Source organism: Trichomonas vaginalis, chromosome III (genome assembly GCF_026262505.1).
Source record: "Trichomonas vaginalis G3 chromosome III, whole genome shotgun sequence".
NCBI classification, from domain to species: domain Eukaryota; phylum Parabasalia; order Trichomonadida; family Trichomonadidae; genus Trichomonas; species Trichomonas vaginalis.
In genome coordinates, this window is record NC_067205.1 from 16,480,321 (window position 1) to 16,505,902 (window position 25,582).

Sequence of the window (25,582 nt, forward strand, 5' to 3'; positions counted from 1 at the left end):
ATAAAGCTACATATTGTACAAAAGAAGGTTGGACTGGATTTGAGCTCTACATATACGACGACGATGGAAACAGACGCTGTGTATACCCATACGATAATATGTACCATTGTTTTCATCAAGCATTAAACGAATACATAGTCAGTAAGGGTCTCATTCCTGTTGAGTAGATATGTTATATTTTTGTTCTGTCATTTACATAAAAATAAACTTAAAAATTAATGATATCACCACCCTCACACGTATGAAAACATAGCGCAAAAATAAATTTAGGTGAAGTGGTGAGATCTCACCTGTTTTTTCACCTCTTTTCTAACCTGTTGAATTCATTGCTTTATAACTCTCTTCCTTTCTCCAACTCTTCTAACTTCTTCTTAAGTTCAGCAATGTTGTACTCATGAAGTTTAATCTTTCTCAAAATTCCTTCTTTATCTAATGGTTGCTTTATCTTTCTAAACTGAACTCTACCATCCTTCATAGTATGAATGTAAAAACCTTCTGGAATAGTTCCTGATTTAATGTATTCTACCAAAAATTTTTGTTTCATTGCTTCAGTGACTTTAGTCGTCATTTTACTCTAAGGTGAAGCTAGCACAGCGATAATGGATTTCATGACTTTTTAGTATTTCATGCAATCTTAACAGATAGCCTTACAAGTACTTCCAGTGTCCCTAGCTGTCCCTCCTTTTTATATAACTCCATGACATTTATAATCTCGCGAAACTTAACAGGTAGCATAACAGATTAAAATCAGATGAGGTTTTGAACCAAAATTTCTAAGCAACGTTGTCAAGGATTTTGAGGAACTAGGGACAGAGTGTGGCAAAGTCCAAGATTTAATTTATCTTCATCTGTTTCATCAGCTATCTCATCTAATATGCCAATATTTTATTCATAACTCGTGGCAAACTCACTAACTTTCATTATGTTCATCTGCATGCTTCATCTGATAGAAAGTATGACTTTCATTAATTCTGTGAGATAATGAAAACTACTAGGGACAGAGACCATGGCAAAGTTTATGACTTTCATTATTTCCAGAACTTACTGAAAACTACTAGGGACAGAGACCATGGCAAAGTTCATGATTTAATTTATTCTCTCACTAACAACAAACACTAACATCAAGTACTAACCTCAGCACAAATGACAAACACTAACATCAAGTACTAACCTCAGCACAAATGACAAACACTAACAACAAACACAAACTCCAACACAAACTCCAACACTAACGACAAGTACTAACTTCAACACAAATGACAAACACTAACAACAAACACAAACTCCAACACTAACGACAAGTACTAACTTCAGCACAAATGACAAACACAAACTCCAACACAAACTCCAACACAAACTCCAACACAAACTCCAACACAAACCTCAGCACTAACAACAAACACAAACTCCAACACTAACGACAAGTACTAACTTCAACACAAATGACAAACACTAACAACAAACACAAACTCCAACACTAACGACAAGTACTAACTTCAGCACAAATGACAAACACAAACTCCAACACAAACTCCAACACAAACTCCAACACAAACTCCAACACAAACCTCAGCACAAATGACAAACACAAACTCCAACACAAACTCCAACACTAACATCAAGTACTAACCTCAGCACAAATGACAAACACTAACAACAAACACAAACTCCAACACTAACGACAAAAATAAATGTCCTCACTTCTTAACAAAGTAATATGTGCTTCTTACACCACCATAGCTCAAACGTTTCTTTTCAAACATCGATTGAAACTTATTTTGAGCCATTGGCTTTAGTCTCTTTTTCTTCAAATACGCCAAGAAATCTTCTTCACATCTTTTCACTTCATAGCCTTCTTTAAACTCCTCCTTGTTAAGTTCTATGAAATCCTTTATCTCATTCTTTGTTGCAATGGCTTCTTCACGAACGACATCGTGAACTATTTCATCATTGTTCTCATGTATGACCTCCTCACTGTTCTCATGAACTATTTCATCATTGTTCTCATGTATGACCTCCTCACTGTCTTTCATAAGCGTTTCAAAGTCTCCTTTACTCATTACTTCAATCTCATGCTGTTCACAGTAGTACTTAAACTCACTGTATATGTCTTTGTTGTATGTTATATTGCTTCCCATGTACTCCATGAATTTTTCAAGCACTTCCTCATAATTCACTGTTTCTTTCTTTCCACGACCTTCTAAGATCATACTTGCTTCGTAAATATAACTTCTTGCAGAACCGTCTCGCTTTCTACTTCTCTTCACAAATTCTCTCATCTTACCGCCAAATACATTTGAACTACATGCAAAGAATTCATTTTCCTTCGCAAATTCTTTATATCTTCTGTAGCACTCTGTACAATTCCATCCGGATACAAACTTTTCATAGAACTCCTCGTAAAACATTTGGTAAGGTGTTTTGTTCATTTCGATGAGTTCTTGTTTAGCCCTGGTGAATGGTATCTTCCTTACATCAAATTCACTTAAATCTTTCCTCATGAAGTACGTCAGTAAGTTTGAATAAAACTCTTCATTAAAGCTTTCAATGAGATTTGAGAAATATTCGTAATTTCCTTTGTATCTGCTGCTTACGTCAATGACAACAAATCTTCTGTCGTCTTTGTCAATCTTTACTGAGTTGAAGTTGTTAGATATCATGATGATATTAGAAACAATAAGAATTACCGAAAAAGTGACAAAACATCAAAAACAGGGAGGGGGTCTCAATTTTTATTACTTATATTATTTTACAATATTTATATAAATACTCTTTATAATATATTTTACTATAAAATTATACCTCAAATTCAAATATTTAAAATATTATTTACATAATTATCTCAAAATTATATTTTTATATATTATTTTTCATATGTATAAATCCTATAATCTATATCTATGCAAATCTCATCTAAAATTTTTTGAAACAAACCGCTACCATTTTATAATGGTCCATCTTAAATTCATCATAAATTCTGGTACATGTTAGTACCAGAGTCTTCAAATCTCAAACACTCTGGTACCAACATGTACCAGACGCGAGTTTCCAATGCCCTCGTACGATTTTCTATTAAGATCTTCTTGAATGAGAAGGTCTTCATAGAAACTCGTACGAGGGCTTCTCTTTTAAATACTCTGGTACCTGCTGGTATCGGAGTCGACTTTACAGCCCTTTCCCCAATTTTGAAGCTGGGGAAAGTTTTCAAGCAATGAAAGGGAAGCTCTCGCTATGAGGTGAAAATCTAGAATTTTTACCTCATAGCGAGTAATCCTTTGTTAATTGCTTGAAAACTTTCTTCAAATTATCAAAATTTCGAGGAAAGTTTCCTTGCTTCAAAGTAGAGATGGAGCCCTTTGAGCCACTGCATATAGGTCAGTGACTCAAAATACTCCATCTCTACTAGAAATCGCCAAAATTTGGGTCGCAATCTTTGAAATGCGACGCAAGTTTGGGCAATTTCGCGAGGGACTTGCTCCATTTGGTGCATAGATTCACACTCTATGCACCAGATGGAACAATTCTTTCGCTGACAGCGGGAAACTTTGTCTGAATAGTTTAACATTCAGACAAAGTTTCCCGCTGTCAGAGAGGGAATGGAAGGGTAAGAGGTATATATTCATAATGTATACCTCTTACTCTTCCATTCCCTCAAGAAAGTTCAAAAACTTGGGTGCAATCAGAACTGATTGCACCCAAGTTTTTGAACTTTATATAAGGAATTGTTGGCTATGATGTACTGATCATGAATCAGTACATCATAGCCAACAATTCCTTCGCAAACAGTGGGAAACTTTGTCTGAATAGTTTAACATTCAGACAAAATTTCCCGCTGTCAGGGAGGGAATTAGAGGGTGGGAGATATATAGATAGACTATAAATCTCTCACCCTTTAATTCCCTCAAGAAAGTTCAAAAACTTGGGTGCAATCAGTTCTGATTGCACCCAAGTTTTTGAACTTTATATAAGGAATTGTTGGCTATGATGTGGATAGCCGCTGCCAGACCAAATGAATTAACCGTTGTGAATAACGTTTCTGAATCTTTATTTAAAAAGATAAAATATCACGATTTTGGCTGCGTTAAAAATCAAAGAATTGATGTTTTTGTCAAAAATCTTTTAGAAGAAGTTGCACCCAATTACTTTTATCGTATTAAAAACGATTTACTTCAAACAGGTTTTATTCCTTCAATTAGAATTCGCGAGCCTCGATTGACAGATTATAAACAAAATTGAAAAGAGAAGTTCAATCACGTTTATACCAAGTATTAAATTTTGTTCAGAATCAAGAAGCCAATTTGAATCCATTAAGATTTTTATTGGAAAATGCTGAAGAAAAACTTTCTCAAATAAATGAGAAGATACAAAATTCAATTACATATTTAAGATCGTTTGAAATTCCAAATGAATTGTTAGATACGTATATGTTAGAAATTAATGAATTTTGTTATAATTCTCCAGATTATATTTTAGAACATTTCGAAGAATTTTTAGAGGATTTCAAAGAAAAGAATAATTTAATAGACTAAAAAATTTATTATTTTTATTTATTGTGAATTTTAAATTGTCACTTTTTAAGTGTTACTCCCTATTGAAAGTGTCACTTTTTGGGTGTCACTTTTTCGGAAATTCTTATATACTCGCTTACGTCAATGACAACAAATCTTCTGTCGTCTTTGTCAATCTTTACTGAGTTGAAGTTGTTAGATATCATGATGATATTACAAACATTCTCTATCTTTCTTACTGGCTGGCACTTCTGATTTAAGTCCAACTGAGTCTCTGTTACTATTGACTTTAGTGCGTCGTGGTTCATGACCTTAGACGTATCGCATGAGCTTAGTTCATTACATACGATGAGCTTCATGTTCTCAATAGCAGCATTGAATCTACCAACCACATTCTCTATTGCCGTTATATTATTGTTGGCGTACTTGCTAATGAGCTCGCATAGAACATTACTAAATACATTCTTACCAGTTCCTTGCTTTCCTATTAACAAAAGTACTGTTCCAGTCTTTCCACAAGGATTTTGAACGATGTAGGCGAACCAGTTCAAAACATACTCATAAAGCTCTTCATCCACATTACATATGACATCGTGAACATGTTTCAAATATCCTTCAATAACGCTTTCATCTACTTCATTCAGTACCTCATACTCATATCCTCTGAAATAGCTGTAAATGTCATCTCTTTCGTCAAAGAATCTCATGCCTGACCTCATAAGATAGTTCTTGTTCTGACCCGCTTCATAAATCATCAGTGCGTTCACATCCTTCTCCTCAATACGTCCTACATAAATACTCTTCATGAGCTTATTGAATTCCTTGCTATCTATTGATACAAGTGTTGTTGTGTCTCGTATTCCATCATAATCTTTCACTAGATATGTCATACGTGCTCCGTCAATAACAACAACACATCTTCTTAAGTCATTTATAACACTAGCTATGTCAATACCTTCTTCACTCATGTACTTATTTTTCCTCAAGTCCTTTAGTGTGAAAGTGTCTCTAAGTTCTATTTCAAGCAATTCATTTACACATCCTTTGCAATACTTCTCTATAAAATATTTCTGTCGTTCTTTACTAAGTTTCTTAACAGCTCTGAAGAACCATGTGTTTTGATTCAAACATCCTTCACAACTTCTCTCATTCATTCCTAGTTCTTTCATGTCATTATCTTCAACCTCTATGGTCTCATTGACTAAGGTCAAAGGGTTCTTAGTCATTGCTGGTCTTATCTGAAACAATGTTTGTGCAACAGGTTTAACTAGTTCAGCAACGTCCTTCCTTAATATGAATAGCTGTTTCCACTCATCTTTGCTAACAGTTCTTTCATAACCACTGACAGTAATGATTTCATTTACTGACCTTAGACACTTATGTTCTATCATTTGTATTGCTTTTGTGTAAGGCTTTCGTGAGCATAGGTTGTATATGTCATTCCTGCAATGTTCATTCATGCCAATAGTACTAAATCCTTCTTTTGCTGTTGAATGCATAATATCCATTTAGTTCCTGTGTTCGTATTGCTGTCTCATAAAATACAACAAACCTTTGTCATCTATGACGTACTTACCGAAAACATTGCTTATATTCTTTAACCATGAAATAACATCCTCATTCATGCTGTCAAAACATGAAGTAAGGTCTTACATACTCTTCACTTATAAGATACTCCACAAAGTACTTGTTAAACTCTATGTCCTCGTGAGCGATTTCATTAGGTTTGATATTAGTTCCTTTTGTCATTGCTGTCATGTACTTCACTCTCATAGTTCCTTTCAATAGCATAAAAATACTTCATTGTTTCATAACTGCTCTAAATTCTGTTCAAAATTCGTACAACATAACTTTTTAACATTAGTGAAAGAACATGAGCGAAACAACAACATCTAACATTACAGAAGAAGTCAATGACAATGCCGATGAAAACATTACAGAAGGAGCTAGTGAAAATATTGACGAGTTCAGTGAGGAAGAAGATATTGAGGACGTCAATGAGAACGTTAGTGGGGAACAAACTCAATGGGAAACATTGAGAAATCATGAAGATTATGAGATTTGTACGACATATCCTTTTACTATTCGTCGAAAGAAAAACAAACATATTAAGAGTGAATGCTTAAATAATTATGGTTACATTATGCTTAGTTTAAACAACAAAATGTACTTAAAGCATAGAATTATTGCAGAACAGTGGATTGAAAATCCAAACAATTTGAAAGAAATAGACCATATAAATCATGATAGAACGGACAACAGAATCTCAAACCTTCGTTGGTGTTCTAAATCTGAAAACAATAGAAATAAAAGCAAGTATGGCGATATAGTTTATGAGTTCGTTGATGAAATATCTGACGAAGCTGTTGAAATAACAGCTTATGGTAAGCATTCGTTTGAGTTCTACTATTATGTTGAGAATGAGGACGCATTCTATTATTATACAGGTCTTAACTATCGAAAACTTCATATAAACTTTACAAAAACAGGTGCTGCTTATGTTTCTATGATAGATACAGAAAACAAGAGAGTAATCTTATGCATAAACAAATTCAAACGCTTGTACGGCTTCATGTAGGACAAACATTATTTTTCAACACTAACGCCAACACGTAGGACAAACATTCATGACTAACATTACTGTATAACATAAGTTATTTGTCATGACCTCATCGTAAATGTTTTGTCAAACTTAAACGTAAATGTTTTGTCATGACCTCATCGTATATTCTTTGTCAAACTTAAACGTAAATGTTTTGTTATGATTTCATCGTAAATGTTTTGTCAAACTTAAACGTAAATGTTTTGTTATGATTTCATCGTAAATGTTTTGTCATGACCTCATCGTAAATGTTTTGTCATGACCTCATCGTATATGTTTTGTCAAACTTAAACGTAAATGTTTTGTTATGATTTCATCGTAAATGTTTTGTCATGACCTCATCGTAAATGTTTTGTCATGACCTCATCGTAAATGTTTTGTTATGACCTCATCGTAAATGTTTTGTCATGACTTCTTCATCGTAATGAGCGTATATGTTTTGTCATGACCTCATCGTATATGTTTTGTCAAGACTTCTTCGTATATGCTTTGTCAAACATGAACGTAAATGTTTTGTCATGACTTCTTCATCGTATATGTTTTGTCGAACATGAGTGTAAATGTTTTGTCAAACATGAGCGTATATGTTTTGTCATGACTTCTTCATCGTAATGAGCGTATATGTTTTGTCATGACCTCATCGTATATGTTTTGTCAAGACTTCTTCGTATATGCTTTGTCAAACATGAACGTAAATGTTTTGTCATGACTTCTTCATCGTATATGTTTTGTCGAACATGAGTGTAAATGTTTTGTCAAACATGAGCGTATATGTTTTGTCATGACTTCTTCATCGTAATGAGCGTATATGTTTTGTCATGACCTCATCGTATATGTTTTGTCAAGACTTCTTCGTATATGCTTTGTCAAACATGAACGTAAATGTTTTGTCATGACTTCTTCATCGTATATGTTTTGTCGAACATGAGTGTAAATGTTTTGTCAAACATGAGCGTATATGTTTTGTCATGATTTCTTCATCGTAATGAGCGTAAATGACCCAAAATAATGTTTATGTTAGAATGTTAGATCTAACACCTTTTCTAACATGTTTTCTAACATGGAGGATTTCATTAGATATAAATATTCTTCCCTAAACATTATTTTAGTTAAAGTCCATCAAATATTTTTAGGATACTTTCACCAAATAATGTGTATATCTAATGAAACAGTAAAGTATTATATCTATTAAATCGTCTATGATGTAAATTGTGTATAGAATGAAATGGAGGAAGAATATTTTATATCTAATGAAATCCTCCATGTTAGAAAACATGTTAGAAAAGGTGTTAGATCTAACATTCTAACATAAACATTATTTTGGGTCATTTACGCTCATTACGATGAAGAAATCATGACAAAACATATACGCTCATGTTTGACAAAACATTTACACTCATGTTCGACAAAACATATACGATGAAGAAGTCATGACAAAACATTTACGTTCATGTTTGACAAAGCATATACGAAGAAGTCTTGACAAAACATATACGATGAGGTCATGACAAAACATATACGCTCATTACGATGAAGAAGTCATGACAAAACATGTACGATGAAGAAGTCATGAAAATTCATGAGGTGAGAAAAGAGGTGAGAAAAGAGGTGAGATCTCACCTCTTCACCTAAAATATATTTTTGGGTCATTTACGCTCATTACGATGAAGAAATCATGACAAAACATATACGAAGAGGTCATGACAAAACATATACGAAGAGGTCATGACAAATCATATACGCTCATGTTTGACAAAACATTTACGTTCATGTTTGACAAAACATATACGATGAAGAAGTCATGACAAAACATATACGATGAGGTCTTGACAAAACATTTACGATGAAGTTTGACAAAGAATATACGATGAGGTCATGACAAAACATTTACGATGAAGTCATGACAAAACATTTACGATGAAGTCATGACAAAACATTTACGATGAAATCATGACAAAACATGTACGATTAAATCATGACAAAACATTTACGAAGAAGTCTTGACAAAACATATACGTTCATTACGAAGAAGTCATGACAAAACATGTACGATTAAATCATGACAAACATTTACGATTAAATCATGACAAACATTTACGATGAAATCATGACAAAACATGTACGATTAAATCATGACAAACATTTACGATGAAGTCATGACAAAACATTTACGATTAAATCATGACAAACATTTACGATGAAATCATGACAAAACATGTACGATTAAATCATGACAAACATTTACGATTAAATCATGACAAACATTTACGATTAAATCATGACAAACATTTACGATGAAATCATGACAAAACATTTACGATGAGGTCATGACAAAACATTAACGATGAAATCATAACAAAACATTTACGATGAAGAAATCATGACAAAACATGTACGATTAAATCATGACAAACATTTACGATGAAGTCATGACAAAACATTTACGATGAAGTTTTGACAAAACATTTACGATGAGGTCATGACAAAACATGTACGATTAAATCATGACAAACATTTACGATGAAGTCATGACAAAACATTTACGATTAAATCATGACAAACATTTACGATGAAGTCATGACAAAACATTTACGATGAGGTCATGACAAAACATTAACGATGAAATCATAACAAAACATTTACGATGAAGAAATCATGACAAAACATTTACGATGAAATCATAACAAAACATTTACGTTTAAGTTTGACAAAGAATATACGATGAGGACATGACAAAACATTTACGATGAAATCATGACAAAACATGTACGATTAAATCATGACAAACATTTACGATGAAGTCATAACAAAACATTTACGATGAAGAAATCATGACAAAACATTTACGATGAAGTTTTGACAAAACATATACGAAGAAGTCTTGACAAAACATATACGTTCATTACGAAGAAGTCTTGACAAAACATATACGTTCATTACGAAGAAGTCTTGACAAAACATATACGTTCATTACGAAGAAGTCATGACAAAACATGTACGATTAAATCATGACAAACATTTACGATTAAATCATGACAAACATTTACGATGAAATCATGACAAACATTTACGATGAAGTCATGACAAAACATTTACGATGAAGTTTTGACAAAACATTTACGATGAAGTTTTGACAAAACATGTACGATTAAATCATGACAAACATTTACGATGAAGTCATGACAAAACATTTACGATGAAGTTTTGACAAATCATTTACGCTCATTACGATGAAGAAGTCTTGACAAAACATTTACGATGAGGTCATGACAAAACATTTACGATGAAATCATAACAAAACATTTACGTTTAAGTTTGACAAAGAATATACGATGAGGTCATGACAAAACATTTACGAAGAAGTCTTGACAAAACATATACGTTCATTACGATGAAATCATGACAAAACATTTACGTTCATTACGATGAAATCATGACAAAACATGTACGATTAAATCATGACAAACATTTACGATGAAGTCTTGACAAAACATATACGATTAAATCATGACAAAACATGTACGATTAAATCATGACAAAACATATACGTTTATGTTTGACAAAACATTTACGATGAGGTCATGACAAATAACTTATGTTATACAGTAATGTTAGTCATGAATGTTTGTCCTACGTGTTGGCGTTAGTGTTGAAAAATAATGTTTGTCCTACATGAAGCCGTACAAGCGTTTGAATTTGTTTATGCATAAGATTACTCTCTTGTTTTCTGTATCTATCATAGAAACATAAGCAGCACCTGTTTTTGTAAAGTTTATATGAAGTTTTCGATAGTTAAGACCTGTATAATAATAGAATGCGTCCTCATTCTCAACATAATAGTAGAACTCAAACGAATGCTTACCATAAGCTGTTATTTCAACAGCTTCGTCAGATATTTCATCAACGAACTCATAAACTATATCGCCATACTTGCTTTTATTTCTATTGTTTTCAGATTAGAACACCAACGAAGGTTTGAGATTCTGTTGTCCGTTCTATCATGATTTATATGGTCTATTTCTTTCAAATTGTTTGGATTTTCAATCCACTGTTCTGCAATAATTCTATGCTTTAAGTACATTTTGTTGTTTAAACTAAGCATAATGTAACCATAATTATTTAAGCATTCACTCTTAATATGTTTGTTTTTCTTTCGACGAATAGTAAAAGGATATGTCGTACAAATCTCATAATCTTCATGATTTCTCAATGTTTCCCATTGAGTTTGTTCCCCACTAACGTTCTCATTGACGTCCTCAATATCTTCTTCCTCACTGAACTCGTCAATATTTTCACTAGCTCCTTCTGTAATGTTTTCATCGGCATTGTCATTGACTTCTTCTGTAATGTTAGATGTTGTTGTTTCGCTCATGTTCTTTCACTAATGTTAAAAAGTTATGTTGTACGAATTTTGAACAGAATTTAGAGCAGTTATGAAACAATGAAGTATTTTTACGCTATTGAAAGGAACTATGAGAGTGAAGTACATGACAGCAATGACAAAAGGAACTAATATCAAACCTAATGAAATCGCTCACGAGGACATAGAGTTTAACAAGTACTTTGTGGAGTATCTTATAAGTGAAGAGTATGTAAGACCTTACTTCATGTTTGACAGCATGAATGAGGATGTTATTTCATGGTTAAAGAATATAAGCAATGTTTTCGGTAAGTACGTCATAGATGACAAAGGTCTTGTTGTATTTTATGAGACAGCAATACGAACACAGGAACTAATGGATATTATGCATCAACAGCAAAGAAAGGATTTAGTACTATTGGCATGAATGAACATTGCAGGAATGACATATACAACCTATGCTCACGAAAGCCTTACACAAAAGCAATACAAATGATAGAACATAAGTGTCTAAGGTCAGTAAATGAAATCATTACTGTCAGTGGTTATGAAAGAACTGTTAGCAAAGATGAGTGGAAACAGCTATTCATATTAAGGAAGGACGTTGCTGAACTAGTTAAACCTGTTGCACAAACATTGTTTCAGATAAGACCAGCAATGACTAAGAACCCTTTGACCTTAGTCAATGAGACCATAGAGGTTGAAGATAATGACATGAAAGAACTAGGAATGAATGAGAGAAGTTGTGAAGGATGTTTGAGTCAAAACACATGGTTCTTCAGAGCTGTTAAGAAACTTAGTAAAGAACGACAGAAATATTTTATAGAGAAGTATTGCAAAGGATGTGTAAATGAATTGCTTGAAATAGAACTTAGAGACACTTTCACACTAAAGGACTTGAGGAAAAAAAGTACATGAGTGAAGAAGGTATTGACATAGCTAGTGTTATAAATGACTTAAGAAGATGTGTTGTTGTTATTGACGGAGCACGTATGACATATCTAGTGAAAGATTATGATGGAATACGAGACACAACAACACTTGTCAGTAGATAGCAAGGAATTCAATAAGCTCATGAAGAGTATTTATGTAGGACGTATTGAGGAGAAGGATGTGAACGCACTGATGATTTATGAAGCGGGTCAGAACAAGAACTATCTTATGAAGTCAGGCATGAGATTCTTTGACGAAAGAGATGACATTTACAGCTATTTCAGAGGATATGAGTATGAGGTACTGAATGAAGTAGATGAAAGCGTTATTGAAGGATATTTGAAACATGTTCACGATGTCATATGTAATGAGGATGAAGAGCTTTATGAGTATGTTTTGAACTGGTTCGCCTACATCGTTCAAAATCCTTGTGGAAAGACTGGAACAGTACTTTTGTTAATAGGAAAGCAAGGAACTGGTAAGAATGTACTTAGTAATGTTCTATGCGAGCTCATTAGCAAGTACGCCAACAATAATATAACGGCAATAGAGAATGTGGTTGGTAGATTCAATGCTGCTATTGAGAACATGAAGCTCATCGTATGCAATGAACTAAGCTCATGCGATACGTCTAAGGTCATGAACCACGACGCACTAAAGTCAATAGTAACAGAGACTCAGTTGGACTTAAATCAGAAGTGTCAGCCAGTAAGAAAGATAGAGAATGTTTGTAATATCATCATGATATCTAACAACTTCAACTCAGTAAAGATTGACAAAGACGACAGAAGATTTGTTGTCATTGACGTAAGCAGCAGATACAAAGGAAATTACGAATATTTCTCAAATCTCATTGAAAGCTTTAATGAAGAGTTTTATTCAAACTTACTGACGTACTTCATGAAGAAAGATTTAAGTGAATTTGATGTAAGGAAGATACCATTCACCAGGGCTAAACAAGAACTCATCGAAATGAACAAAACACCTTACCAAATGTTTTACGAGGAGTTCTATGAAAAGTTTGTATCCGGATGGAATTGTACAGAGTGCTACAGAAGATATAAAGAATTTGCGAAGGAGAATGAATTCTTTGCATGTAGTTCAAATGTATTTGGCGGCAAGATGAGAGAATTTGTGAAGAGAAGTAGAAAGCGAGACGGTTCTGCAAGAAGTTATATTTACGAAGCAAGTATGATATTAGAAGGTCGTGGAAAGAAAGAAACAGTGAATTATGAGGAAGTGCTTGAAAAATTCATGGAGTACATGGGAAGCAATATAACATACAACAAAGACATATACAGTGAGTTTAAGTACTACTGTGAACAGCATGAGATTGAAGTAATGAGTAAAGGAGACTTTGAAACGCTTATGAAAGACAGTGAGGAGGTCATACATGAGAACAGTGATGAAATAGTTCATGAGAACAGTGAGGAGGTCATACATGAGCAATGATGAAATAGTTCACGATGTCGTTCGTGAAGAAGCCATTGCAACAAAGAATGAGATAAAGGATTTCATAGAACTTAACAAGGAGGAGTTTAAAGAAGGCTATGAAGTGAAAAGATGTGAAGAAGATTTCTTGGCGTATTTGAAGAAAAAGAGACTAAAGCCAATGGCTCAAAATAAGTTTCAATCGATGTTTGAAAAGAAACGCTTGAGCTATGGTGGTGTAAGAAGCACATATTACTTTGTTAAGAAGTGAGGACATTTATTTTTGTCGTTAGTGTTGGAGTTTGTGTTTGTTGTTAGTGTTTGTCATTTGTGCTGAGGTTAGTACTTGATGTTAGTGTTGGAGTTTGTGTTGGAGTTTGTGTTTGTCATTTGTGCTGAGGTTTGTGTTGGAGTTTGTGTTGGAGTTTGTGTTGGAGTTTGTGTTGGAGTTTGTGTTTGTCATTTGTGCTGAAGTTAGTACTTGTCGTTAGTGTTGGAGTTTGTGTTTGTTGTTAGTGTTTGTCATTTGTGTTGAAGTTAGTACTTGTCGTTAGTGTTGGAGTTTGTGTTGGAGTTTGTGTTTGTTGTTAGTGCTGAGGTTTGTGTTGGAGTTTGTGTTGGAGTTTGTGTTGGAGTTTGTGTTGGAGTTTGTGTTTGTCATTTGTGCTGAAGTTAGTACTTGTCGTTAGTGTTGGAGTTTGTGTTTGTTGTTAGTGTTTGTCATTTGTGTTGAAGTTAGTACTTGTCGTTAGTGTTGGAGTTTGTGTTGGAGTTTGTGTTTGTTGTTAGTGTTTGTCATTTGTGCTGAGGTTAGTACTTGATGTTAGTGTTTGTCATTTGTGCTGAGGTTAGTACTTGATGTTAGTGTTTGTTGTTAGTGAGAGAATAAATTAAATCATGAACTTTGCCATGGTCTCTGTCCCTAGTAGTTTTCAGTAAGTTCTGGAAATAATGAAAGTCATAAACTTTGCCATGGTCTCTGTCCCTAGTAGTTTTCATTATCTCACAGAATTAATGAAAGTCATACTTTCTATCAGATGAAGCATGCAGATGAACATAATGAAAGTTAGTGAGTTTGCCACGAGTTATGAATAAAATATTGGCATATTAGATGAGATAGCTGATGAAACAGATGAAGATAAATTAAATCTTGGACTTTGCCACACTCTGTCCCTAGTTCCTCAAAATCCTTGACAACGTTGCTTAGAAATTTTGGTTCAAAACCTCATCTGATTTTAATCTGTTATGCTACCTGTTAAGTTTCGCGAGATTATAAATGTCATGGAGTTATATAAAAAGGAGGGACAGCTAGGGACACTGGAAGTACTTGTAAGGCTATCTGTTAAGATTGCATGAAATACTAAAAAGTCATGAAATCCATTATCGCTGTGCTAGCTTCACCTTAGAGTAAAATGACGACTAAAGTCACTGAAGCAATGAAACAAAAATTTTTGGTAGAATACATTAAATCAGGAACTATTCCAGAAGGTTTTTACATTCATACTATGAAGGATGGTAGAGTTCAGTTTAGAAAGATAAAGCAACCATTAGATAAAGAAGGAATTTTGAGAAAGATTAAACTTCATGAGTACAACATTGCTGAACTTAAGAAGAAGTTAGAAGAGTTGGAGAAAGGAAGAGAGTTATAAAGCAATGAATTCAACAGGTTAGAAAAGAGGTGAAAAAACAGGTGAGATCTCACCACTTCACCTAAATTTATTTTTGCGCTATGTTTTCATACGTGTGAGGGTGGTGATATCATTAATTTTTAAGTTTATTTTTATGTAAATGACAGAACAAAAATATAACATATCTACTCAACAGGAATGAGACCCTTACTGACTATGTATTCGTTTAATGCTTGATGAAAACAATGGTACATATTATCGTATGGGTATACACAGCGTCTGTTTCCATCGTCGTCGTATATGTAGAGCTCAAATCCAGTCCAACCTTCTTTTGTACAATATGTAGCTTTATTTAAGTATGCATTTATGTAGATAAGGCAATTTTCTTCATCGCTCCAGAAATAATTTTTGTTCTTTGTTGAAATAGTTTTCGTTCCTCTGCGACCATAAGGAATGTATGCAATGAACTTTGCGTCATATGGGATTGTAATATATTCAGGGTTTCTTTCATCGTCAATGGGTCTGTCTTTGTTAAAATGCATGTTTCTCAGTTTTACTTGAGTTTTGAATAGTTCACGGAAACGTTCTGGGAAAGAATCATAGTAAATGTAGTCAGACATGTCTTTGTAATGAAATAAAAAATTTAAAAAAAATAAAAATAAGGTTATTTTTATTTAGTGAGGACGGTAGTGAATTCGTTAGTGAGTTCGTTAGTGAAGTCGTTTATGTGTCAGATGGTTTTGTAAATATTTAAGGTTAAGTTAGTGTTGTCGTTTGTGTTGTAAAATATATGTTACCGGTTTTGTAAAGTGTCAAAACCGCTAAGTGGTGTACGGAGACGTGCAGTGCCACAGTACCCAACTAAGCCATACTAACTCCAGCCAGTTTGTCATAGACTTTTATTGGCTTTCCCTTCCTATATTTAAACTTCTTCGAAACTCTCCAACCATATCTTTGTAACTCTGCTTTTATTCTAGCAGACTTTCTGTCCATTCTATATGGGGGCATTTTTATAAAAATAAAAAAATATTTTTTTCTTTACTTTACATAACCGCCTGCTGCCATAAGTCTTTGACGCCAACCCATACCAGCTAATGAAGGTTGACTTGGTTTAGTTTGGAAACTAAACTTTGGTTTTGGTTTATCTTCAGTTTTTGGTTTTTCTTCTTCTATCGGTTTTTCGTCACTTTTTGGTTCCTCTGACTTTACTTCACTTGCAGGAACAGTTGTGTCGTCAACATCTTCATAAATATCATATGCCATTTGTTTTTGTTTTCCTTTCAACTTTTTGTGTTTGTTGTAAAGTTTAGAATATTTCGACTCTAAGTCAATGAGATGTTCTATAATGAACTGTTGGTCAGTGAAGTAAACTTTTCCATCTGTTGTCTCGAAAGCTCCTTCAGACTTCAATATTTTATTTGTGAGAGTCTGTTTCTTTTTTGAGATACTAGCCGTTCCATTTCTATGAAAAGTGACTTTATAGTTAGGGTTTGTATTTCCAGACCTGGCACTTTCTATTATTGAATTTTTCTCTTCATCTGTAAGTTCTTTGACAGGTTTTGACAATGGTTCTGAACTTTTTGTTTGTGGTGTCAAATCTACCGTTTCAACTTCTTCGGTCATTTCATCTCAGTAAAAAATTTTAGTTTGGTTTGTTTTCAACTGGTTGTTGTTGTGGAGGTGGGATGGTTCCTTTAATAATATCATTCAGTTTCACATGCTGAGCCTGACTATATGGTATCGGTTTAAATGCTGGAAGCCGACAAATCCATCTTGAACGCATTTGTCTCAATGCTGCATTGTTCATTTCATCCTAGTTAAAAACCTTACATTTCCCAAGTTTGAGGTGGTTGCGGTTGGTTATTGCTTACCCATTGTTGTGCATGGTTATATCCTCTGTTAAAGAATCTTTCACCTTGGTCCATATAGTGTCCTGCTTGGTTATAGTAGTCATTTGCTTGGTTATAGTAGTCATTTGCTTTGTTATAATAGTTTCCTGCTTGTCTTCCTACATTGTCCATCCATCCTTGAACTTTTCCTCTTGTTTCAGGATTTGGAATAAGATTTGTTGCATCTCGTGCTACATCCCAACCTTTCTGTACAGTTTGTATAATAGGTTGTGCTTTCTCTTTAAGTATACCTAATGTACTCAAAATCTTCCTTCCAACTCCAAATACACCTCTGGCTATTGTTCCCACTGCGGGTAAAAATCTAGATGCGACTCCTGCTAATGCGCCAAATAAACCCATTTCTTATGGGTTAAAAAATGACGAATCCAAACAAGGACCCGTATGTTTCTAAGGCAACAAAGAAAGCACTCATGATAAAAATCTTTAGTTCAACACCAAATGCTTGGTTTATGGATATCTTGGAAAACATTCCGAGGTATAGAGAAGATGGACCACCATACTGGTTAATATTTGTTGGTCAAAACACAAGATACTGTGAAGCCATACCATTACAGTCCAAAGCTATTTTAGATATCTTAGCAGCTTTGACAATATTCGTTGACAAATACCATCCAACAAAACTGACATCTGACTGTGAAAGTTCTTTCAAATCAGATGATATTAAAAACTATCTGCGTTCAAAAAATGTAAACCAATATTTCATTGTCGACCAAAACCATTCTGCTCTTGGTGTCATTGACGGATGTATAAAAATGTTAAGAGACTTAAACCAACCACAAGGTGGTGAAGCAAATGAAATGTCATATGACGACAAATATAGACACTTCTCCCAGGCAAAGATGAGACAAGTTTTAAATATTTACAATAACCGTAAACAAAAAGGTTTGGGAAACCACTCCCCCGAAGAAATGAAAAACAACCCTGACTTAGAGAAAGACTATATATTTAATAATTTAGTCAAAAGAGACAAACAAGAAAGAATGCCGGGCTTCAAACTTCAGAAAGGTGACAAAGTAAAAATAGAAATACCTAAACGCGACCCATATGAAAATACTATTGACTATGACAACAATGGGACTCGACAGGTACTCACATTCGTGTTCGTAAAAATAGAAGAAAGTATACAAGAGAATATTATGAAGCTTTAGGCAAACATGGCAAAATGTACACACTGCAAGCAGAAGATAAAACTACTATTGTCAGACCTCGTTTCAAACTTGTCAAAGTTCAAGGTGGTATACTTTCAAAGACAGTTCCTAACAAATATAAGACAACTCCTGACGAATATGCTAAAGAAGTTGAAAATGACGACTAAGCAATTCTATACCATGCGTAAACTGTCATGTAAGGTGGCATGTATTCTTTACTTTGTCCCGTTGTTTGCGTATATCCTGAAACGAAATGTGTATGGTTTCCTTCTCCCTGAGTGTCATCCCAGTAACAATTTATAGCAAACTTAACGTCGTCTTTAACATCATATCCTTTACCTTTTGTCATTCCTGACCAATCCCAATATCTATGCTTATGCAAACCTGCTTGAGATGTACTTAAATCTATGTAATGACTGTGTGCAGGTAAATTTTCACCTGAAATCGTTTTACTTCCACCTGTTTCCTTTGAAGAGTTTGCACAATACAAAAACCTGTCGACTATTTGTTCCCATGCACCAACACCAAACATTACTTGAGGACCTCTTGCATCCATAGATGTATAAATAGAACTTACTGGGTTCATTAAATCAAACATATGAGATATTATAGGATTGTCTCTTTTGAACTTAAAATATAGTGCAACTATTTCAGGTTTCTTCTGGTTTGTGTCAGAATATTTTTTATAATATAATCTTATGTTTTCAGGGTAAGTAAAGTCTTGACTATAATATTTATTTCTGTCATCTGTATAATAATATACTATTCTCGTTTTTTCTATTGCATTATATCTTTTATATCTATAATAATCTAAATATAATGTTAGCTTTTGTTCATCTACATGTGGTGTTTGTCGTCATCTCCATAGTCATAATAATGTGGTGCCGGAGCTGGGTCAGGTAATATCATATCCACCATTTCATAAACTCTTAAATATTTCTTTTGTTCGTCTCCATATAAGTTTAAGTAGCAGTTGTTGTCTAATGGAACTTTAACTTGTGTACCATCATTCTTTTTATAGCTTACATACATTTCATTGTTATTTTTCGGAATGAGTTTATGCCGTGTACCAGTTTCTAAGGAATGTACCAACTGCCATCTAAAATATTTATTTTCTTCATTGACAGAAAAGTCACCAACAATAGTTTCAATATTTTTTGTTCCTATCAAACTTTGGTATATTTCATTGACATATGTTTTATCTGCTTTATTTTCAAGGCTAACGTTTAAGTCTGTTATTTCAGAAGATGTATGTGTATGAGTCTTATCTGCTTTTGTCTCTAATGTTTCCTTAAGACTTGGTATTTGGTTAATATAATGTATATGAGTCTTTTTAGAATATTCGTTTTCAGCTCTTGTCACTTCACTTGACATTTTATTGTCAACATATGTTTTGTCTGCTAGTTCAGGATGAGTATGTTCTTTTGTTGCATAAGCATTGTTAGCTCTTTCTTCTTCTTTTGCTATTGCATCGTCTACATATTCTTTGTCAGCTTTGTTGTCAACATCTGCTTTCAAAAGAAGTTCATTTATAGGTTTCTCGTTTAAAGTTCCTTTTGTTGGATTTATACAGACAGTATTGTTCTTATTGTCTTGAAATAGAAACTCATCTGTCATTGGGTTTATTGTCAGTTTTAAGTCACCCCCTTTCAATGACTCAGATATCTTAGAATAGTTTGAAAAGTTTGTTGTGTTCTTATTTAGAGCTTGCATAATGAGTTGTCGGTTGTGTTGTATTTCTCTCATAGACGCTGTTTCATTTGACATTTTTATTATAGATAAAATATGCTTCCAATAGAAAAAGAAAATTCTAGAGTTGCTACAACTAAACCATTAGATGAACTTTTTACTAATGTCGGTCAAAAGTTTGAGACAGATACCGTAAAGCATGAAGGCTATCGTTTTGACTACCCATTAAGATGGTTAAGAGACCCATCTGTCACAAAAGCTATTGGCTTTCGAAGAATAAAGTTTGTGTCTGTAGAAGATAAAAGTTTTCCATTTATTGTAAGGTTTCATATAGATTATACATCTGAAGGGCAACGAAAAATGTGGGAAGAAATTGAGCTAATACAAGTTGACCTCTCATCTTCTCTACAGACTGCATTAAAAAATATAGAAGATAAAATAAATTCATGTTATGCAAAATATGCTGATGAATATGCAAATACCGATAGCACACTTTATGTGAGAATTGTATATGACAAACAAAATTCACAAGTGTCATTTCAAATCTACGAAGACAATCCAAATAAAGACGAACAAATATATACAGAATTCACTGCAATGTCATGGTATTATTTGCAAAGAATGTTAAATCAGAAAGTTGAACCTCCTTTAGCAAATATCTACAGTCGATATGCAAGAGATGAACCATATTTATTTAAAGATGTTTTCGACCCAGATGCTATTATTGTTCATGCTTCATTTTCTGGCGCCCAAAACTCTTTCTTATGCTTGGCAAATGACTTTTACGAAAAACCTACAAAGTTATACGAACCACCAAGTGGAAGTATTTCAGACTTTCAAGTATGGTTTACTACAGATGGAAGAAAAAGAATAATTCCATTATACCATGCGTTTTACTTAGAACTTAGTTTCATATACAACTACTATCGAACGATAAAAATATAACTTTTTAATATACCGGTTGTGGTTGCCAACTTGACTGTGGTGCAGGTTCAGGCTGTTGTATTACAGGAGCTTGTTCTTCTGGTTCAGGGTCTTTAGGTATAATACCAACAAACTGACCTACTCTTTTACCAATATTTTTGACACTGTTCCATACTCCTCTTCCGACAGATTTTATTCCATTCCATATACCTCTTCCAACATTTCGAAAGAAGTTTCCTATCTTACTGAAGAAACCCATTTTACTATATGTAAAAATCCAATGTCCGCCTAGTCTCTTACGTTTCCTGTTGAGTTCCATAGCATTCTTTAACTGGAGCTCATACATTCTGTTTCTCCTCTGGTAGAAAACATATTCTGGGTCAACTCCTGTGTTCGCGTCATCTGCATAAAGTTGTTTATATCCCACTTCAGGGTTTGTATAAAACTCTTTCTATCTCATATTTGCATACCATGGTGGCAAACCTAACGCAGCGTCATTTGACATGGCAGTTTGCATTTGTACATCTGTTGGCACTTGACCATAGTTTGCCATTGCAGTTTGTATTCTAACTTCATTTGGAATATTCTCTGGGTTTGGTTGTCCAGGTTGCTGTGCATTCGCTAAGTTCTGTGCGTCCATTTAATATTAGATAAAAATATCTCTTACGAGTACATATGCTGAACATTTGCAGGCATTGGTTCATCTTCATATTCTCTGTACTTTTCTGCCACGTCAAATAAATAAATGACACAATGGAAAAAACCTAAAACAAGTAGTCCTATTTCAAACCACATTTACTTACTAATAAAATTTCTTTATTGTGACACTTTCTCCAGTTTATAGGACCTCTCTCATATTCTATCTTGTCATATATAAACTCATAGTCATGTATGTCCTCTAACCATCTCATAACGGTTTCCAAACCACTTTTATCGGATGTAAAGTAAAAGCATGGATGGTTATGTATAACGTCTAAAGTTTCTAAAGAGTCTCTCAAAGTCCAGTCTACTTGGTATTGAAAATCCCATGTGTTATAGAACGGCGGGTCCACTATAAAGAAAACATTTTCCTTGTCTTTATATTTTTCATACAACTCTGTCCAACGACATCTCACAAACTCTATACCCTCAATATATTTTTCTATGTCCTCTTTGAAAACATTTGTATAGTTGAGATATAAAACTTTTGACATAAGTGTTTCAATGTCATGAACTCTTATAGCACCACTATATAATAGTCTAGCAGATATACTATCCCAGTCTATATATTCTGCTTTTTTCAAAACCTCTCTCACAATATTTTTCTTATCTAATGGTATACGTTCCATCTTACCTATAGGTATCTTTTCTTTTAACTCTTTCAATATATTATTTGTGTCTGGAATATGTTTGAGACGGTCCATATAGTTGTCGAAGTCATTGCATATAATCTTTGAGTCAGGAAATACGGTATGACATAAATGGGATATATAGAAACTTCCACCGAACAAATCTACAAATGTTAGACCATTCGTTAGTTTCTTAAGTTCTCTCAATATAATATCTTTACATCTACTCTTATTTCCAAAGAACGGTAACGGCGGTTTTGTAAAATTCATTTATATATAATAATAAAAATGTTTTTACCCGAAAAGTGACAAAACATGAAAACATATATAATTTGTGAAAAGTGACACTATTAATATGATGTAAATAACAACGGTTTTGGTTTTGTCACCGGCTGGTCGGCTGGGGTTCGGTCCTCCTCTTGGGTCTTGGGCAAAATTTCTTATGGGCTAGAGGGCGCAACGCGCCTGGAAGCCCCACTCACCTGACCTTAATTAATAAAAAAACGAATTCATCCATGTAAACTATTCATAGAAATGACAAAAAATCTAAGCGGCATTTAAATTCCATGTATCTATATGAATTCATTAATAATAAAACAAAATAAATGCACGTTACGCTATCGGTAAAAAATGTTCAAAGAAAGATACCGTAATTCATCATTACTTCTTAAATTTGGATTATGCATGTACTTTCAAGGATATTTATCTTAGCAATAAACAATGGCAATTAATTCAGAGAATTGACCGTTTCAAAATCTTGATTGGTGTTTTATCCAATGACATATTTTCTTTGGACAGATGGGTATGATTATTTCCCAAAATAAAATGCTTTAATTCTTCTCTTTTGAATTCATATAATGCAAGAGTTGAAATTAACTATTTACTCTTCTTTATAATGGATATATTATCAATGATTAATCTATTTCTTAAAGTTTCTTCATTACAATATCAAATTCTCTTGAATTGACCTGTAAGTATTGGTAAGTTAATTCGATTGAATTGCTGCATATGTATTCGTAGCTATGATAAATACATGCGTGGGTATTGAATCAGTGATTTCGGTACACATGTTTTCAAATTTGAATCAAACATTGATTACATATGTACCGAATTAGTAATTCTCTTGATCTCGTGTTATACAATTAGTTTTTCACTACGTATACGAGTTATTCTTTGGCAGTTGGCATTTTAATTACAAAATGACTCATATTTGATCTTTGGTTGCAAAAAATCTAAAAATTGTTCATTAACTGATTAATTATAAATGATATTTTAATATTAAAAAAATTGATAAAATTTCTAACAAATAACATTACTTATTGAAGCATTTCTTAATAAGGTTTTTCATTTCTAAGCTATTAGAGTTAGCAATGAGCTGTTCCATCTTATACTTTTTAATAATTTTTTCTTGTTGAAGAGCCCATTCAACAATTGAGAATTTGTTTGATTGTATAAGCTCAATGATGTAATCTCTTCCTACTTTATCGAAGAAAACCGCCACATCGTCAGATAATAACAATTCTTTTGCGCATTCATCAGGAATGTTATCATTTGGAGAGTTTAAAGCCGGATCACAGAATGATGCATTCTGGTCAACGTCAATTTCTCGTTTGTTCAAAAGCATCTTCAAAGTATCAAGATTCTTCTCATTTGTAATTGCTGGAGTAGCTTTATTAGATATTTGCTCTATAATTGGATTCTTCTTTTGGTTTATATCAGAGTTGAATACTGCAATTTGTCTGTATTGGAAGTAATTTCCTAATGAAGAATTATAACGAGAAAGAAGTTCCATTGCGCATCTGGAAGATTGCATTATATAAAGAGATGATGTTTCTGTGTTTAATAAGTCTTCTCTGATAAGTTTTCTGAACATGATCTCGTTATCATTTAAAACTAAGAAAGTAATCAAGTTTTCTTGGGTTTCCTTCTCAATGGTTGACCTTGTACGAAGCCAATCGAACTCTATGACCCTGTTATAGGCCGCTGCCATGATCAGAGGATATCTTAAAGCATCATCGTTATCTTGAAGTATTGTATGGAGGATTTTGATGTTATTTCCAGCAATTGCAAATTCTGCAGGTCCAGGATGATCACGAATGAACGCAAAATTGGATTGATAGCGTTGGAAAAAGATTTTGAAAATTTTATTCGAGTAAGAATATAGATATTCCTTATCTGGTATATCCTGGTTCTTACTCATCCTTGCCATGGCTGCAAGAGCTACTGGACCTGGTCTAAATTGGCCAGCTTGGATGTCATTTTGCGTAATTATACTTGCGCCCGTAAGTTGTAAGTATCTGAAGCATTTTTCAGCTCCATAAAATGCAGCAGCTGAAATAAGCGGAACTTCTCTGTATCTGATCAGATCTAATTCCCAAATTGGGACTTCGTAATTTCTGTTGACATCAAAGTTAGGGCTTGATGCTTGCTTTTGAAGATATGATACGTCATCGTACTTGAAGCAGTAGTAATCTGTAAATGGATTTAATCCTTCAGTATTTATGTCGTGAGAGATTTGGAAATTGTTTTTGAATATGGAGTGAACTGGGTATCCTCTTCTTTCAAGTCTTTTAAGGATTTTTGAAGTGACTTTTCGATTAAATTGGTTCAAAATATCTCCACACCAAAAAAGAACTTGTATTATATACATCTCGTTACGTTGAGTTGTTGTTACTTCCTCTTTGTTCAAGAATTCCATGAATGCATCAAGAACATATTGCTGGGATATAAAATTATTTCGACAAAGTAATCCAGAGAATGTTGATACACGGTAGTATCCGGATGTTTCGAAGAAACTTTCTCGAAATGTAGTCTGTAATGCATTTTTGAGAGAATCTTTATTTTGTTGAGAAATATTTGCGAAAATATCCCTAATAAGTTCAATAAGTTCGAATGATTGTTGATGGCATATATCACAAGCGATCTGTAAATGATGTGCGAAGTTAATAAAGTCTTCATCTTTGAGAAATTGATAGAAAGTAATAATTTTTTCTATGATAGACTTTTCCTTGCTCTTGTAGTTAGTAAAAACAGTAATCATTTCTTGTTCTTCATCAGTTTCTCGTCTTTGAAGAACCATTTGTAAAAAAAATTAAAAATTTGACATGTAAACTAGTTTACA

General features: G+C 33.5%; 11 protein-coding genes and 2 pseudogenes across 13 annotated transcripts, besides 3 other annotated features; 5 read left to right on the forward strand and 8 right to left on the reverse strand.

Moving 5' to 3' along the window:
* Window positions 1–16,339: part of a mobile genetic element that runs on past the window's edge.
* On the reverse strand, window positions 1,698–2,429 carry TVAGG3_0713540 (uncharacterized protein; the record flags this gene model as incomplete). Its single annotated transcript, XM_051243864.1, has 1 exon — window positions 1,698–2,429. One exon carries the CDS (start codon window positions 2,427–2,429, stop codon window positions 1,698–1,700), a length of 732 nt encoding a protein of 243 aa, XP_051090451.1.
* Window positions 2,671–4,642: a mobile genetic element.
* On the forward strand, window positions 6,673–7,086 carry TVAGG3_0713560 (His-Me finger endonucleases family; the record flags this gene model as incomplete). Its single annotated transcript, XM_051243865.1, has 1 exon — window positions 6,673–7,086. One exon carries the CDS (start codon window positions 6,673–6,675, stop codon window positions 7,084–7,086), a length of 414 nt encoding a protein of 137 aa, XP_051090452.1.
* On the reverse strand, window positions 10,779–11,191 carry TVAGG3_0713570 (annotated as a pseudogene). Its single transcript has one exon. A coding segment is annotated over exon 1 (413 nt).
* TVAGG3_0713580 lies at window positions 12,992–13,862 on the forward strand (annotated as a pseudogene). The gene has a single exon. A coding segment is annotated over exon 1 (871 nt).
* On the reverse strand, window positions 15,648–16,082 carry TVAGG3_0713590 (uncharacterized protein; the record flags this gene model as incomplete). Its single annotated transcript, XM_001305846.1, has 1 exon — window positions 15,648–16,082. The coding sequence occupies one exon, from the start codon at window positions 16,080–16,082 to the stop codon at window positions 15,648–15,650; it is 435 nt and encodes a 144-aa protein (XP_001305847.1).
* Window positions 16,340–16,500: 161 nt separating the features above from the next.
* On the reverse strand, window positions 16,501–17,085 carry TVAGG3_0713600 (phage tail repeat-like family; the record flags this gene model as incomplete). The annotated part of the gene is made up of 1 exon (XM_051243866.1): window positions 16,501–17,085. One exon carries the CDS (start codon window positions 17,083–17,085, stop codon window positions 16,501–16,503), a length of 585 nt encoding a protein of 194 aa, XP_051090453.1.
* A 19-nt stretch (window positions 17,086–17,104) lies between these two features.
* TVAGG3_0713610 (uncharacterized protein) lies at window positions 17,105–17,269 on the reverse strand (the record flags this gene model as incomplete). The annotated part of the gene is made up of 1 exon (XM_001305847.1): window positions 17,105–17,269. The coding sequence occupies one exon, from the start codon at window positions 17,267–17,269 to the stop codon at window positions 17,105–17,107; it is 165 nt and encodes a 54-aa protein (XP_001305848.1).
* Window positions 17,270–17,591: 322 nt separating this feature from the next.
* Window positions 17,592–19,780: a mobile genetic element.
* On the forward strand, window positions 17,729–18,520 carry TVAGG3_0713630 (uncharacterized protein; the record flags this gene model as incomplete). Its single annotated transcript, XM_051243867.1, has 1 exon — window positions 17,729–18,520. The coding sequence occupies one exon, from the start codon at window positions 17,729–17,731 to the stop codon at window positions 18,518–18,520; it is 792 nt and encodes a 263-aa protein (XP_051090454.1).
* TVAGG3_0713640 (phage tail repeat-like family) lies at window positions 18,684–19,076 on the reverse strand (the record flags this gene model as incomplete). The annotated part of the gene is made up of 1 exon (XM_051243868.1): window positions 18,684–19,076. The coding sequence occupies one exon, from the start codon at window positions 19,074–19,076 to the stop codon at window positions 18,684–18,686; it is 393 nt and encodes a 130-aa protein (XP_051090455.1).
* A 525-nt stretch (window positions 19,781–20,305) lies between the features above and the next one.
* TVAGG3_0713650 (uncharacterized protein) lies at window positions 20,306–20,510 on the forward strand (the record flags this gene model as incomplete). The annotated part of the gene is made up of 1 exon (XM_051243869.1): window positions 20,306–20,510. A coding segment is annotated over one exon (205 nt), but the record flags the coding sequence as incomplete, so codon positions are not given.
* Window positions 20,511–20,830: 320 nt separating this feature from the next.
* Window positions 20,831–21,154, forward strand: TVAGG3_0713660 (uncharacterized protein; the record flags this gene model as incomplete). The annotated part of the gene is made up of 1 exon (XM_051243870.1): window positions 20,831–21,154. One exon carries the CDS (start codon window positions 20,831–20,833, stop codon window positions 21,152–21,154), a length of 324 nt encoding a protein of 107 aa, XP_051090457.1.
* A 4-nt stretch (window positions 21,155–21,158) lies between these two features.
* TVAGG3_0713670 (serine threonine-protein phosphatase family) lies at window positions 21,159–21,392 on the reverse strand (the record flags this gene model as incomplete). The annotated part of the gene is made up of 1 exon (XM_051243871.1): window positions 21,159–21,392. The coding sequence occupies one exon, from the start codon at window positions 21,390–21,392 to the stop codon at window positions 21,159–21,161; it is 234 nt and encodes a 77-aa protein (XP_051090458.1).
* Window positions 21,393–22,829: 1,437 nt separating this feature from the next.
* TVAGG3_0713680 (protein ubiquitination) lies at window positions 22,830–25,540 on the reverse strand (the record flags this gene model as incomplete). The annotated part of the gene is made up of 1 exon (XM_001305848.1): window positions 23,774–25,540. The coding sequence occupies one exon, from the start codon at window positions 25,538–25,540 to the stop codon at window positions 23,774–23,776; it is 1,767 nt and encodes a 588-aa protein (XP_001305849.1).
* Between the last annotated feature and the right edge of the window lie 42 nt (window positions 25,541–25,582).